This window comes from Lucilia sericata, unplaced genomic scaffold (assembly GCF_015586225.1).
Source record: "Lucilia sericata isolate MDLA Ls3-8-SP2 unplaced genomic scaffold, ASM1558622v1 Contig000056F_arrow, whole genome shotgun sequence".
NCBI lineage: Eukaryota > Metazoa > Arthropoda > Insecta > Diptera > Calliphoridae > Lucilia > Lucilia sericata.
Window position 1 is genome coordinate 170,360 of NW_023994092.1, and position 15,644 is coordinate 186,003.

The following is a 15,644-nucleotide window of genomic DNA, read 5'->3' on the forward strand; positions in this document are numbered from 1 at the left end:
CGTTACGTTTTTATTGTTTTTGTTTTATTATTACAATGTGGGAAATTAATAAGATTAAAAAGAAAAAAATTAAAAATTTAAAAAATTAAACATCGAGAGATTATATTCAATAGTCTCTATCTGTCATTTTCATGAAAATAAGATTTTGATGGCAAAATATCCAGGAAACTATCCCGCATCAGTGACATAAATTTCAAAGAAAAAAAATATTTTTTGGCAATTTTATAGCAATTTTTAAATTTATCTATCTTAAAAAAAATAAAATTCTGAATGCAAAACTGTCTATCTTATCCAAAAATTGCTTCAAACTCTATTATTTTAGATAATTTTCTGTTACAAAGCAAGTCTTCTTGATAATTTGGACATGCTGAACACAAATCCGTCAAAATATTAAAAATCGGTCTAATAGTTTTGAGATATCGTTCATTATGATTTTGTACCAAAACCTTATAATCTTTTTCAACAATTTGGTTTTTATTACTTCATTAAATTGCCTAAAATACAATATTTATTGCTATTAAATCAAATAAAAAAATTATATTTCTATGAAAAACTCTCTATTTGAAGGTAGTAAAAAAAAATTTAGTAGAAAAAAAGCTCTATCTGATATAAATTTGTGAATAATTTTGAAAATAATGCAAAATTTTAAATTTTTTTATATAACGATTTAGAATATGGTCGTAAAAATATATTGTAGAAGAAAAATTCAAAAACCTTCACGAACTAGCAAAATAAACAGTTTTTTGCTCTTCTGAAAACTTGTATTATTTTAGATAGAGACTATTGAATATAGTCCCTCGACATGCTAATGGGTTTTTATTTGTAACTCTGGTACCAAAGATAATTTTTTAGTACTTTCTTGTTTGGTCCTGTTTGCATTTTCTATAATATTGACTTCGAAAGATATAATCAGACATACCTATAGGATCCTGATGAAGTAAATGAGAACATATAAGATGGCACTTTTTGACACTTGTTCGTCCCTTAATAGGTACTTTTTAAAATTTTTATAATATTGAACCTAGAAACATAATCCCAGCTAACATTTTTTGAAATTGTTGATAATATTCGAGTCATTTATGACTATTCTGCGCGATTAATGATTCTTTCGTCGGGAGAAAATTGTACCCTATCTGCGACTCTTCTAAAAGAGTCTTTTATTATCATTAGTTCCGACTCATATTTAAATATTTTTTTACTAATTTTTTATTCGAATTACTGGTCGTTGAGAGTCTTTTTTGAATCATGTTTTAGTAATTTTTGAGTATTTTATGAGTCATTTTTATGTCTTTTACAAACAAATACAATAATAAATATATACATCAAATCCGATGTCGCTGGCTGCGACTTGAGCCTTATGTTGAGGACAGCGAGTTTAACAAACACCCAAAAAGAACCACAAATTTGTTTAAAATTATGATGCAAGGGTGTAAACGTTTATTTCTAATAAAAAATTTAAATTATTACAAAAATAATATTTATATAAATATGAACCACTTACCGCAGTCTTTGTCCCCAACAAACTAAACTTTAATATTAAAGCCAGTAAATACTGAGCCTACAAATTTCTTTCTGTTATGTATATTTACTAACTGTTACATTCCAAACAAACAAAAAACTTAACGAAAATACTGCAGTAGAATTTAGGGACAAAGTGCGTTTAGTTCGTAAACAAATAAGAACAAAAGGGAATAAAAGGAACAATATAAAAAATCCTAACGGCCATATGAACAAAATAATAACAACAATGATCATACAATTATAAACAACATTAAGGTGGCTCAATAAATATAAATCAAATTAAAGAAATAAAACAAATTTAAAAGGACAAATAAAAGAAATGAAATAAAACAAATAAATCAAATAAAGAACAAATAAATAATTTAAACAAAACAAACTAAATTAAAATAAAACAATAAATATTAGCTCCTGCATGAGCCATTGGGCGACATCCCCACCCCCGTGGATCGGCCACGATTCACTATTCCAAATCAAGGATAGCCAGCTTGGAAACAGGGCGCATTAAACATCCAGTACTAGTGCGAATATTAGCACGACGAATAACACCATCTCTCCCTTTAAACACCTCTTCAACTTTACCACGCTTCCAATCTCTACGAGACACGACTGGATCACAAATTAGGACCAAATCACCAACAGCAATGGGCTTCGTACGTTGACACCACTTGGAACGTCTAGTCATCGTGGGTAAATATTCTCTTATCCACCGCTTCCAGAAGTGATCACGTAACTGACGGGAAATGCGCCACTGCTTTCTCAGGACCATTGGTTGAACATTTACTTCCCCCGCAGGAGTTTGCGATGTATTAGGGCAACCCAGCAAAAAATGATTCGGCGTTAGTGGTTCCTCATCTTCATGGCTCAAGGGCAAGTGCGTTAAGGGACGAGAATTCACAATATTTTCCGCTTCAATAAGGAAACTTTGCAACGTATGTTCCCGGGGGGCCGATTCTTTTAAAGTTGACTGCAAGACACGTTTGACACACTGGACCATACGTTCCCATATACCACCTTCCGCAGGATTGTGGGGACAATTGAACTGCCAGTCTATACCCTTCGTAGAGCATTCATCTTGAATACGAGCCACATCAAATACTTCACTGAACCGCTTGGCTACTTGATCAGCACCAACAAAATTTTTTCCATTGTCGCTCCTGAGTCTTGTAGGAAGGCCACGTCTATTTATAAAGTTGCGTATGGCAAGAATACACGCATCTGTGGACAAATCAAAGGCGACTTCTAAATGGATGGCTCTTATGGTCAGGCAAGTAAATAAAGCCACCCAGCGTTTTTCATGGCGACGACCAATTGTAATAGTAAGTGGGCCAAAGTAATCCAAACCAGTGTAGGAAAAGGGACGAATATGTGGAGTCAACCTGTCCTTTGGCAAAGAACCCATAAGTGGTGGCACCGGCAATGTACGACGAAATCTGCAAATAAAACAATTAGAAACACGCTTATGCAAAATTTTTCTAAGGCGAGGAATCCAAAATGATCTTCTAATTTCACATATTGTGGATTCAAAATTTTGGTGTTTCATCTTTTCGTGTACATGGGCCACAAACAACTCGGTAACAGGATGGAACGACGGTAATATAATCGGACGCCTTATATCCAATGGTAACCAGCTAGCAGCATCAACACGACCATAGACACGAAGTAATGAATTTTCATCCATATAAGGGCACAGGGCGTACAATTCACTACTTTTGGGCAAACTACCTTCATTTTCAATTATTTCAATTTCTTTGCAAAAATGCTCTCGTTGAGCTTGACGGCAGAGCAATATTTCAGCATTTTTTAACTCGTCTGCAGTTAAACCATTTTCCTCACCAGGACCAATCTCCTTTGTGCAGCGGTTTATAAAACGTAACACCCAAGCCACTGTACGTTTTAGTTTCAAATAGGAGGAAAATCTTTTATAATCAATGACTCCTTGTATATTTACCAGTAGAGCAAATTTTGGACGAAGTTCTTCCGAATCTTGTTCGTTTGGGGCTACGTTTACCTTTTGGGGCCAATTATCTTCAGAATCATAAAGAAATTCAGGACCATTCAACCAGCGGGAATCATCAGAAAAATTAACTTGGCTTTTCATTCTTGTAGTTTCATCCGCAACATTTAGATTTGTTGGCAGCCATCTCCAATCTGCAGGGCTAGTAGATTCAAGTATCTCCGTTATTCTGTGGGCAACAAAAGGTTTGTAACGACGACTTTCTGAGCCAATCCAATTTATTACAGTTGTAGAATCACTCCAACAAATAATCCTTGATACCTTAACGGAATGTTCCTTCAAAATTGTAACCATTAACCGAGTACCCAAAACAGCAGCCTGTAGTTCGAGCCGAGGAATACTCATAATCTTCAAAGGGGCACATCTAGATTTGGCAGCCACAAGAGACACTTCAATTTTATTATGGGCATTTATTGACCTCCAGTATGACACGGCTCCAAATGCGTCTTCACTGGCGTCGACAAAAACATGTAGTTCCAGGCGGTAAGGAACACCATTTCCAAAATAACACCGAGTTATCTTTACATTTTCAACATTTTGAAGACCTTGGCGCCAATTATTCCACACATCAAGAATTTCACCGGGCAGTGTTTCATCCCATCCAATGCTGTGTCTCCAAACTTCTCGCATCAACAATTTTGCCGTTATCATATAGTGGCTCAAAAACCCAAGTGGGTCGAAAACGGACATAACCACACTCAACAGCTCTCTTTTAGTTGGAGACCTTACACCTTCCATAACACTAGCATTCACATTGTGGAACTTTAAATTGAACCTGAAAGTATCATCTTTTGGTTGCCAATACCAAGTACCTTTTCCGTTTTTAGCTCATTAAAATCGCTGGAAAAATTCACCGGTTTCTCCACAGTACCTTTAAGAGCCACAATTACCTCCGAAGAGTTAGATGAAAAGTTACGTAGTTCAAACCCAGCTGCTTTATGGATGTTGCGTACTTGTTGCGAAATTTCAATGGCCCTTGCAGAGCTAGGAAAACTATCCACAAAGTCATCCACATAATGATGATCCAATATAGACTTCACTGCACGAGGATATTGATCACGATAACACAGAGCATTTGTTTCTTTAACATAATGAGCCACACAAGGCGAACAAGCAGCACCAAAAGTCATAACAAGCATTTCATAGCAATCGGGTGGTTCTCTATTATCTTCACGCCAAAGGAACCTTTGGGAACATCTATCTTCAGGAGCCACAAGTACCTGGTGAAACATTTCTTTTATGTCCCCGCACACTGCTACAGCACCAACACGAAAATTGAACAAAACAGATGGCAACGGCTTATATTGCTGGGGGCCTTTAAGCAGGTTTGAATTGAGAGAAACACCTTCAACGGATGCGGCAGCATCAAACACAAACCGAATTTTTCCTTGCTTATTTGGGTTGACCACTCCAAAATGCGGAAGATACCAAGTTCTGGGGCATACATCAGCAGCTTCTATGGGCGACAGTTTACGTACATAATTCTTCGACAAATAATCCTTCATTATGGTTTTATAGGCGACACCAAATTCAGGGCATCTTTTCATTTTTCGTTCAATGCCAACGAGCCTATTAAGAGCCATATGGTAACTGTCTGGAAGCACAACATCATCAGTACGCCACAAGAGCCGAGTTTGGAATCGTCCATCAATTTTTATTGTTGTTTCTTTCATAATTTGCCGAGCCCGTAAGTCGTCCTTCGATTCTATGACTGGCAATATCTTCACGCCAAAATTCTCCGTTTCGAAATAATTTGCCACCAAGTCATAGAGTCTTTGCTCAGGCTGAACCGACAACAAACACAAATGGGAATTGGACGACTTACCCCTAATTTTACCAAATACGACCCATCCTAAAGGAGTGTTGGCAGCATATGGACCATTCTCTTCCAGAGGCACAATTTCATCGGGAAGCCCCAGATGGCAATGATCCAACCCAATAAGCACTTTAGGGACTACGTCGTCGTATAATTTAATAGGCAAACCAGGATGATCACTTAAATCCATATTTAAACTTTGGGCCGGCAATTTTAAATTTGAAACTCCATAAACATTATTTAACGCATATTTCCTCTGCCTACCAATTCCACTTACTTGCAAATGAACCACAGTCGCCATTTCTTGTGACGCCTTACCAGCATACCAGTGTAGATTTAATCTGCTTTGTTGCCCCTGAAGTCCCAGTTGCTTCACCAAGGAGCTGTCCACCATAGTAACCGAAGAACCTTCATCCAACAACGCATATGTTTCGACTTTGTTACTAGGACCATAAAGCACAATTGGCACCACAACACACTTTTATCTGTAGCTTTGGACACACAACTAAGCACAGACTCATTTCCATTCGATGAACCACTTGGACCAGAAGTCTCAGATGAAACCGTATTATTAATTTTGACATCATGCAATAATTTGTTATGTTTTCTTAGGCAACCATCAACGGGACACGTCTTACGATAACGACAAAATCGGCTTGAATGTCCACTACCGAGACACGAAAAACATAACCTCAATTTCTTAACTTCACTCCAACGATTAGGCACACTCAATGAACCAAATTTTTTACACTCAAATATTTTATGATTTGCCTGGCACAGAGGGCATTCTTGTTTATGTTGACCATCAGCGGCATGGAGGACAACTTTTCTTTTTGGTTCATTATTTTGACGATTTCCACTAGAACTTTGCACCATTCTTACCAAATCAGCGACACCTTTGAGCCACCTACTAAAATCCAAAACTGTAGGATATGGCTTTATAGTTGAGGCGTAGCGGGCCCACTCCATCCGTTTACTCATAGGAATTTTCCCGACCAGCTCTTCCATCAGTGTAGGATTTGCTAAATGCTGTTGTCCATTGGCAGTTTCCAAAAAGGCGGCTAGATTCTGCACTTTAACAGCAAGAGGCACAAGTTTGTCGATAGCACTTTCACTAATGGGCGAAATTTCTTTAACTTGTTGTAGCTGACAACGGATGAGCATTTCGGGCCGACCATATTGAAAACACAATTGTTCCATAACCATACTCACATTATCTGGATGGATCAGCAACGACTTCACACATTCCCGTGCATCGCCCTTCAAAGCCTTTTGGAGCCTCAAACAATTTTCAAAATTATTATAATTATAAACGGCAGTAGACTGGTTAAAAGCTGTTGAAAACATGGGCCAATCTTCAGGGACGCCATTAAATTCCGGCAAGACATAAATTTTTCTATGCACCAGCATCGAGCCACCATTTTGAGACAACGGCATATTTGGCGGCATCAAAAAATTATTTTCATTACAGCTTACGGAAGAAAATGGCGTCCGACGTTCAACGCAGTCGACGTTGGCTGAGGCAGAATTGTCAACGTTGGCTTCACTGGTACCCGTTACTGGCGGCGCCATATTGGATGGCTGTGGCATGGCGGCTGAAGAGCTTGACGTCGAATTATTGTTCATGGCGATGGACAAAGCACGCTGGGCATTTAACAACTGGGCCTGGAGAACATTTATCTGGCTTTGGAGAACTTCTAAATTGTTGTTGTAGCTCGACTGGGGCAACGGCGGCTGAACAGCAGAGCTCAAAAAATTTTGTTGGTTAGGTTGAACACTGGCAGCAACTGTGGTGGCTACGGTACACGTCGTTCCGGCAACGATTGAACTTGCAGGCACCTCGGCAATAGAAGGAGCAACTTTAGATGGTTGGGTTGAATAGGCGACACTGGTACTTACGTTTGGTGGAGGCACTCCAGCGGCAGTGGGAGTCGATGATGTTCCAGCGGCAAGGGAACTGGCAGGCAGGGCAGAGACTTCAGCGGCAGAAGCAGTCATTTGTTGGGAACCAACTTTTGTTCCGGCAGACGAGGAACCACTAGTAGGCTGATTCATTGTTGACTGTAAACGCTGGCTTTTTCTTGCAGGGGAGCGTTGCATGATGAACCACAAATACACAAAAGGTTTCTCAAAAAACCACAAAAAATTTCACACCAAAAATTTAAACGCAAATTGTTCACCAAAATTATTTTAAATAAATTTATTATTTGTCCCGGCAGACAGGAACCACTTGAGCTCTTTTCAAATTTATTTTATGTTCCGGCAGGCAAGGAAAAAAATAAATAACTTCACACAAAACTTCTTAATGTTCCAGCAGGCAAGGAACCACAAAATTATTCCAATTGAAATTTGTTCCGACGGACAAGGAACCACAAATTGACACAAAGGTACAAATAAAATTTGTTCCGGCAGGCAAGGAACCACTTAATTAAATTTCACAAAGCTTTATTAATGTTCCGGCAGGCTAGGAACCACAAAAAACAAGGAAGAATCCAATAACATTTGTTCCGACAGGCAAGGAACCACAAATTCACACAAAGTACAAATAAAATTTGTTCCGGCAGGCAAGGAACCGCTTACATAAAATTACACAAAAACGTATTAATGTTCCGGCGGGCAAGGAACCACAAAAAAAACATTTAAATCCAATAAAATTCGTTCCGGCAGGCAAGGAAGCACAATCGCACCAAAGATTGCGAAATAAAATTTGTCGCTGGCTGCGACTTGAGCCTTATGTTGAGGACAGCGAGTTTAACAAACACCCAAAAAGAACCACAAATTTGTTTAAAATTATGATGCAAGGGTGTAAACGTTTATTTCTAATAAAAAATTTAAATTATTACAAAAATAATATTTATATAAATATGAACCACTTACCGCAGTCTTTGTCCCCAACAAACTAAACTTTAATATTAAAGCCAGTAAATACTGAGCCTACAAATTTCTTTCTGTTATGTATATTTACTAACTGTTACATTCCAAACAAACAAAAAACTTAACGAAAATACTGCAGTAGAATTTAGGGACAAAGTGCGTTTAGTTCGTAAACAAATAAGAACAAAAGGGAATAAAAGGAACAATATAAAAAATCCTAACGGCCATATGAACAAAATAATAACAACAATGATCATACAATTATAAACAACATTAAGGTGGCTCAATAAATATAAATCAAATTAAAGAAATAAAACAAATTTAAAAGGACAAATAAAAGAAATTAAATAAAACAAATAAATCAAATAAAGAACAAATAAATAATTTAAACAAAACAAACTAAATTAAAATAAAACAATAAATATTAGCTCCTGCATGAGCCATTGGGCGACATCCGAAGAAATACACCTAGTCCTCTATCGGGACTGTTGTGCGCTCCTTAACCAGGTGCCTCTGGTGGGAATCGAACCCACCACCTCCGGTCTACCAGACTAGAACACTATCCACTAACCTACCGGAGGCCACTCTTCAACTGGTAACTTTTTGAATCTTTTTTAATACTAATCATAAAAACGTAGAATTGAGTAAAAATCTATTAAAGTGGACTTTCTGATACTTTTTCTTGTTCCAAATGGCATTGTATTGATCTTATTGTATTTGACTGTTTTTTAACGCACTATGGTGAAGGGTGTATAGGTTAGGTTACGTGGGTTGCTCGCTATCAAGCGAGTTTACTCGGAGGCCTTGTGGCCCATTGTGATACCCTTTTAATTATCAATCCAAAATATTGAGAGAATGGTTACCCTCCCTAATTTCGTTGACTACTTGGTTCGTTCGGTCTCCGTGTATACCAGCCGGTGCTTTTAATAAAACCGATCATGTTTATTAGTGACACATATCTGAGACAGTCTAGATCATGGAAAATAGCTCTACCAAGATAGAGTATATCGTTAGGGGAGTGTGAATATCCTTTTGCGCAAGGGTTAAGTCTAGGGACGACCCTTTGGTTGCGCAGTCATCAGATATTTGACTTCCCCGGATGCCCTCATGTCCTGCAACTCATATCAACTCAACGTGATGTTGTGTCAATTGGGAGAATGATTGAATACAATTGAGAAGACATTTCGACTTAATAACATTGGAGTTAAGAGCCTTGATTGATGCAAGCCTGTCCAAGTATATATGTATAGTCGAATTTTCGAGATTTGGTTTCCGGATTCTTCTCCCGGCTGTATAGATGGCATATAGTCTGCCTGAAGGACCGTGCAGGTATCAGGTAGTCGAAGAGACTGTAGAAGATTTAGTTTTTCGGGGAAGATTCCCGATCCCGTGCCCCTTTCTATCTTTGAGCCATCAGTATAGATTGAGATCCCTTAGGACAGTATTCGCGGCCCAATCATCCCTTGTCGGTATTATTGTCTTGAATGACCTGTTAAAATTCAGTATAGATGGAATGTAGTCTGTTTCCTGCCCCATGATTGGCCTGCCTATCTTTTGTAGGATGGTGCCATGACCAATGCCGTCGTGCGTTAATCCGTTCGACTGTTTAAGTCGTAGAGCAGATTTAGCAGAAATGTATTTGATGTATTATCAAGGGGAGTTATGTTTAGTACCGTCTCTAGACTAGCTTGAGGGGTGGACCTCACACAGCCAGTGATTACAAGACATGCTAATCTTTGTACCTGGTTCAGAATAGAGTGATAAGTCTTGGTATCCACCGCTCTCCACCAAACTAGAGCTCCGTAGGCCAAAATGGGTCTTATGACCGCAGTGTACATCCAGTGCACAATGTATGGTTTAAGACCCCATCTTTTCCCAAAGGTTTTCTTAGATAAATAGAAGACACATAATGTCTTCGTCATTCGACTCTCAGCATTACGTTTCCACGTGAGCTTAGAGTCTAAGATTACGCCAAGATATTTGGGTTCGCTTAAGGTGCTCAAAATGGTACCATCAAGAAGCGGAGGTCTGAATTCTGGAATTTTGTACCTTCTGGTGGAAAGAACCAGTTCAGTTTTGGCCGGGTTGACACCCAGACCGTTTTCCTTGGCCCATGATAGTAGAACGCTGAGGGCTGATTCCATGAGTTCACTTATTGTGGGAAGAAATTTCCCTTGAATAAGAAGCACAACGTCGTCAGCATATGTGACTACTTTGAAGCCCATCCTACTAAGTATGAAAAGGATTTTATTTACGACAAGATTCAACAGGAGTGGAGAGATGACACCACCTTGTGGTGTGCCTTCCTTGTCATGCCAATACCCATATTAGAGATAATGGCCCTACTCTTAAGCATGTTTTCTGTCCTTAATGTCTAAGAAAGATGACAGGGTGTATAAGGTTCGGCACAGACGAATATAGAACTCTTACTTGTTTTAACTTAAATATTCTTTTATTTCAGCGAAAATTTCATGTAAAGATTAAAGCATTAGAAATAAATACAAAATTGTTTAGTTTTTAGGGGATAACAACCATTAAATGCTCTAAATAATAATAAAAAAATACAAAAAATAGAACATTTCATTTTCAAGTGATTTCATCGAAAATAATTTAACTTAAACATTAATAACGCAGTTCTATTGATCTGTAGTCAGAATGAATCCTTCATTCAGCCATCCGTCTAGCGGCAGACAAAAAAGGAAGTCAAGTAAAATGTGCTTCATTCTTTACTTTTGTTGTTTTTGTAAGGCATTTAATTAATAGAAAAAATATTGGTAAAATAGTCAGTATTAAGAAATAAATAACAAAGATTTTATTTATTTTTTATTTAGACGCATAATACGTTCTTTTAGGCAACCCGGTTTCACTTTTGTAGTTTTAGTTGTTTTGCGCGTTTGTACATCTTTCGATTTTTTCAGTCTGCAAATAATGGAAAATTATTAACGTTTCTTTTCAATGGATGTCCAGAATATGTACTTACAATTCATTCCACAATACGGCAATTTCTTTTTTCATAATTTCCTTAAAATCATTTGTAAAATTGGTCCAGTGTTCGAAGAATTTATTGGGTGTACATTGCTCCAAAGTACCTGATTTGGGCGCGTAATGATAAAATTTCATAGTCTCCACAAATACTTCACGACACTCATCCAATTCACTGAAGAGTTTTCCGATTTCTTTGGAAGAATTTTTCAAAAATACTTCCATTTTGGATTTGAAAGGTTCCATATTTTGGGGAGTTGAATGTATGATAACTGCGTCTGTAATACGTTTCTTAGCTGAAATATATTAGATAACAAATAGTAATTTCGAAAATCTATTGAATTATTGTGTAAACTAACCATTTAATTGATCATTTAACTTTGATATTTGTCCTTTGACCTCATCGAAATCCACTTGAGTTGCCCTCTCTACATCCGATGGTTCCGGTATTGGCAAAGGTATTTCCAGTAACTGTACGCCATCTTTTCGCTTCCTACCAATATATGTACGGACTATAAAGTGCAATAGCGTTGTTTGTGAATCCTTGGATTTAACATCCTTTAATTTGCTTAAAATTTCCAAAGTGAAACCATCGGCTTGGCCACGCTGACGATTACCGCCGTTCATATAATTGCCCAAGGTTAATATGATGGCAAATATTAATTTAAGTTCCTCGCTTTCCATCAGAAATTGTGATAATTGCTTTACTACTTCCAATTTACGTTCTATAACAGTGGCAGTTTCCTCGAATTCAGCCATGAATACCATGCACGATATGCGTTCGGTGAACATGGATATTTGCGAGATTTTCAATAGGAACTGTTCGGGTTCATCGAGCGGTACATCTCCTTGATCTCTGATGCGTTCCAATTCTTCATTGGTTGCCTTATTTTTATTGATTTGCTGTAGAGTTTCCAGGCTGACTACAGAGGTATCAACATGATATATAGCATGCTCGATTTCGCAAAAGTCGACATGAGAACTCCGAAGCAGAATTCCCACATTTTGGGATCTTTTACAGTCGAGTACTTTAACCGCTCTAACACGCACCTCGGTCTTAATTTTGGGTACAACTTTGGGTACGATCGCTTCCCGCGAAAATAATTCTGTAAACTCGTCAATATTATCGAGATTAGTTTCATCGATCTCTTGCCAAATCTCTTTTGGAGCTGAAGGTGATTCAGAAAGAATCGGTTCATCTGGTGAAGTGCTGGGTGTCGAAGAGTCAGTAGTGTCACCAGTGGCAGGAACTATTGCAGCAATGGGCTTTGGAGGCTTAGGTGGCGGAGGCTGCGTTACTATACGAGTCCAGTAGAGAGGCTTCATGGGCTTTGGCGGATTAACGGCAGTCTTACGTAGCGCTAAAGTGGGGGCAGTTGGGGCAATTACTGATAGTTAGTTTAGATAGGGATCTTAGGGAAATATACTTACTATTTGCTTGTTTGAACCAACCTCCTTCTGCAGGGTTCGGTAGTGGGGCTGGCGTTGATGTTGCTGGCGTTTTTGCGGCACCTGGTGGAGGTGGTGGAGGAATTGCAGATGTATTGAGCGTAAGTCCAGTAGATCCCAATGTGGAACCAGGGGGCGGAGGAGGTGGTGGTCCAGCTGGTGCTACACCAGGCGGAGGGGGTGGTGGTGGAGGCGGTAAAAGTGATGTTGATGATGGAGCTGGTGGAGGTGGCGGTGGGGGTGGAGCCACATAGGGAGGTGGTGGTGGAGGAGGAGGTGGCGGTGCTGATAGATTCCCAATTGGTGGTGGAGGTGGTATATCCGGCTTTAGTTCATTTGATTTATTTTCATTTGAATCATCATTTAGAGAAACCTGTACTTCTTTATCACACCTCAATATTTCATTTCGCAGCAAATTTCCTTCAGAATTTTTACATTTACTGCATACAAACTCCGTTATCGCCTGCGATAACGTTTCTTCTGTTTGTACTCCAGCTTCCTGAACTCCACTCTCACATCCAGAACTACCGTCTGTACTACTGTTCTTCTCATATTGATATACTGTCGCTTCACTGGCATTTAATAGATCAGTCAATAACACACAACGTTTGGAAGGTCGTCTTAAAGGTTCACCCACGGATAGCATGTCATTGACCACAGCATGTACCTCTGCTATGGTGGAACAAGTTAATAATCGTTTTCTTAGCATCTGCATAAAGCCACTATCTCTATCGGACTGTGGTGTATCCACTTGAATGGCTTTTGGTATGCGTGACACTGCCGAAGTGGGGGTACTGCAGTACGGCCATGATGTGACTTTATCCAATTTTCCAGGTGTGTGTGGTTGTGAAGTTGTGGGTGCTTCAGTGTGTGTCCATTGGTACATTTGGAATGGCTGTAAATGAGATAATTAAAGTAAAATAATTTGCATTCTCATCTCCATTTACTTAGAAATATATGACGTCCGGTCCTGAATACACTATTTCTGAGACATTTTCCGAAGTAAAATAGTAGCGACTTTACTGTATTTTACAGTATTGCTATCTTTGATCATAAGTGAAATATAATATAATATCTCATGGAATTTAGTTAAACGATTATATTAAGATTGAGCTCTAAAGCTATTTCTAACATTTTACTAGAATTTTCAGAATATATCGAAGAATTTTGATAAATTCCTTGGAATTTATATAGGAATTAATGACATAATATGGGAATCTTAAAGAATTTGGATAACACGGTATGACAAAATAACAAAAAGTTTACAACAACATATTTGTAATTTTGTATATAATTTGAATTACATTATTTCTGAAGAAATTGAAAAATAGTCCTATTTTTAATTTTAATATTTCACTACGGTTTCATGAAAATTTATCAATGTTGTATTTTTGGAAATTTGTACATTTAGGGGTAAAAAAGGGAAAAAAGGGGTAAAACTGGTTTTCTTAATTATCTTACCTAATATTAGCTATACATGAAAAATTTTAAGTGCACCTGTATCTACTCTTAAAATAAGCAGATGGGTGTCTGGTACTTTTTTGAAATTCGTTCTTTAAGGGGTGAAAATGTGTAACAAAGCTGATTTTGGCACCTTTTTGGTCGTTTATAACTTTTTAACTAATAAACAAAATAACATTTTTGTAATATTTTTGAATATATCTCCCAAAATTAGGAGACACCTGTTTCGTACTTTTTTAAAATTCAGTTTTTTTTGGTTGTAAAAGGGAAAAAACTGTATTTTTGATACTTTTTCAGCACATTAAGAAAACTTTTTCGATTTATTGTAGTACTCCTATTAAATTACGGAATAACTCCGTAATATTTATTGCAACAAGGTATATTTCTAAGCGAAAAGGGGAAAAATTATACTATTTTTATTAGTACTTTCCACTAAGGTAGAATTTATTCCACTTTTGGTATTTTTTCTTTCTTCAAATGATACTCTGTATGTTCTATAATATGAATTCAAAACACATGATTATTAAACATACACGGTCCTCATTGAATACGATTCTTTAAGAGAGAACTTTTTAGTACTTTTTTCCTCATAAATGGTACTTTTTGAATTTTCTAAAATATTCAACCTAGGAACATTAATTTGAACATACATGGTCTTGACTGAATAATATTCTGTAAGTGGGTACTATTTGATACTTTTCCATTCTTTAAATGGTACCTTATGGATTCTCTATAAAGGTTAACCGGAACACATGACACACGGTCCTTATTAAATGAAAATTTATTGAGAGAGATTTTTGTACTTTTTCGTTTTTCCGATGGTACTTTTTGATATTTTCACGATATTGAACATAGAAATATAAAATTTAAAACGTAGGGGCCTTAGTGAATGAGAATCTACTGAAAGGGACTTTTGGTACTTTTTCATTCATCAAATTATATTTTTTAAATTGTCTATAATATTGAACACAGAAACACAAAATGTTTGATTAAATGAGATTCTATAAGAGGTATTTTATAGTACTTTTTTTCAAATAGTACTTTCGAAATTTTCTATAATATGGAAGCTAAACGAATGAAACTAAAAATATGCATTTTATTTTGGTTAGGTATTTTCTGAACTTTTATAAGGTTTTATATAAAATGCTTAATCGTGATAAATTAAGGCTAATTTTCGAAAATATTGACAAAAAATAATTTTCTCCGAAATTCTTAATATCCAAATCGCATTTACCGCTATTCTGTGGGAGATTTTGACCTAATTTTATAAATTTTAAAATTTTTAACCCATTTCTGTGTTTTATATCTTTCTGTGTTTTTATATTCCTATTATTTGCTGTTATAATCCAAAAATATAAATTTAGTGGTAAAACTTTTGATGGAACCTGTTGTAGAATTGATAGGAAGGAACCTGTTTACATAATTATGATGTTGTAAAACTGTTAAATTGGAAACCTGTTCACAAAGTTAAGCTGGGCATTATTTTTTTGTATAAAACACAATCTATTCTAGTGAAAGCAGTTGTAG

At 37.0% G+C, this 15,644-nt stretch overlaps 2 protein-coding genes across 5 annotated transcripts in view; both read right to left on the reverse strand.

Annotated features, from left to right (window-relative positions):
* Positions 1-1,981: 1,981 nt before the first annotated feature.
* LOC119616073 lies at positions 1,982-4,186 on the reverse strand. Its single transcript, XM_037972220.1, has one exon. The coding sequence runs from the start codon at positions 4,184-4,186 to the stop codon at positions 1,982-1,984; it is 2,205 nt and encodes a 734-aa protein (XP_037828148.1).
* A 6,472-nt stretch (positions 4,187-10,658) lies between these two features.
* Positions 10,659-15,644, reverse strand: part of LOC119616074 (protein cappuccino) — an 82,654-nt gene continuing 77,668 nt past the window's right edge. For 2 of the 4 annotated variants that reach the window (XM_037972221.1, XM_037972224.1), the window contains 4 exons: positions 12,639-13,551; positions 11,567-12,595; positions 11,206-11,503; positions 11,015-11,144 (listed from right to left, as the gene is read on the reverse strand). In XM_037972221.1, the coding sequence (XP_037828149.1) occupies positions 11,042-11,144; positions 11,206-11,503; positions 11,567-12,595; positions 12,639-13,551 (2,343 nt within the window). In that variant the 3' untranslated portion in view covers positions 11,015-11,041. Of the gene's footprint in view, positions 11,145-11,205; positions 11,504-11,566; positions 12,596-12,638; positions 13,552-15,644 lie in introns of all 4 variants that reach the window. The other 2 variants (XM_037972222.1, XM_037972223.1) reach the window with 2 other exon arrangements.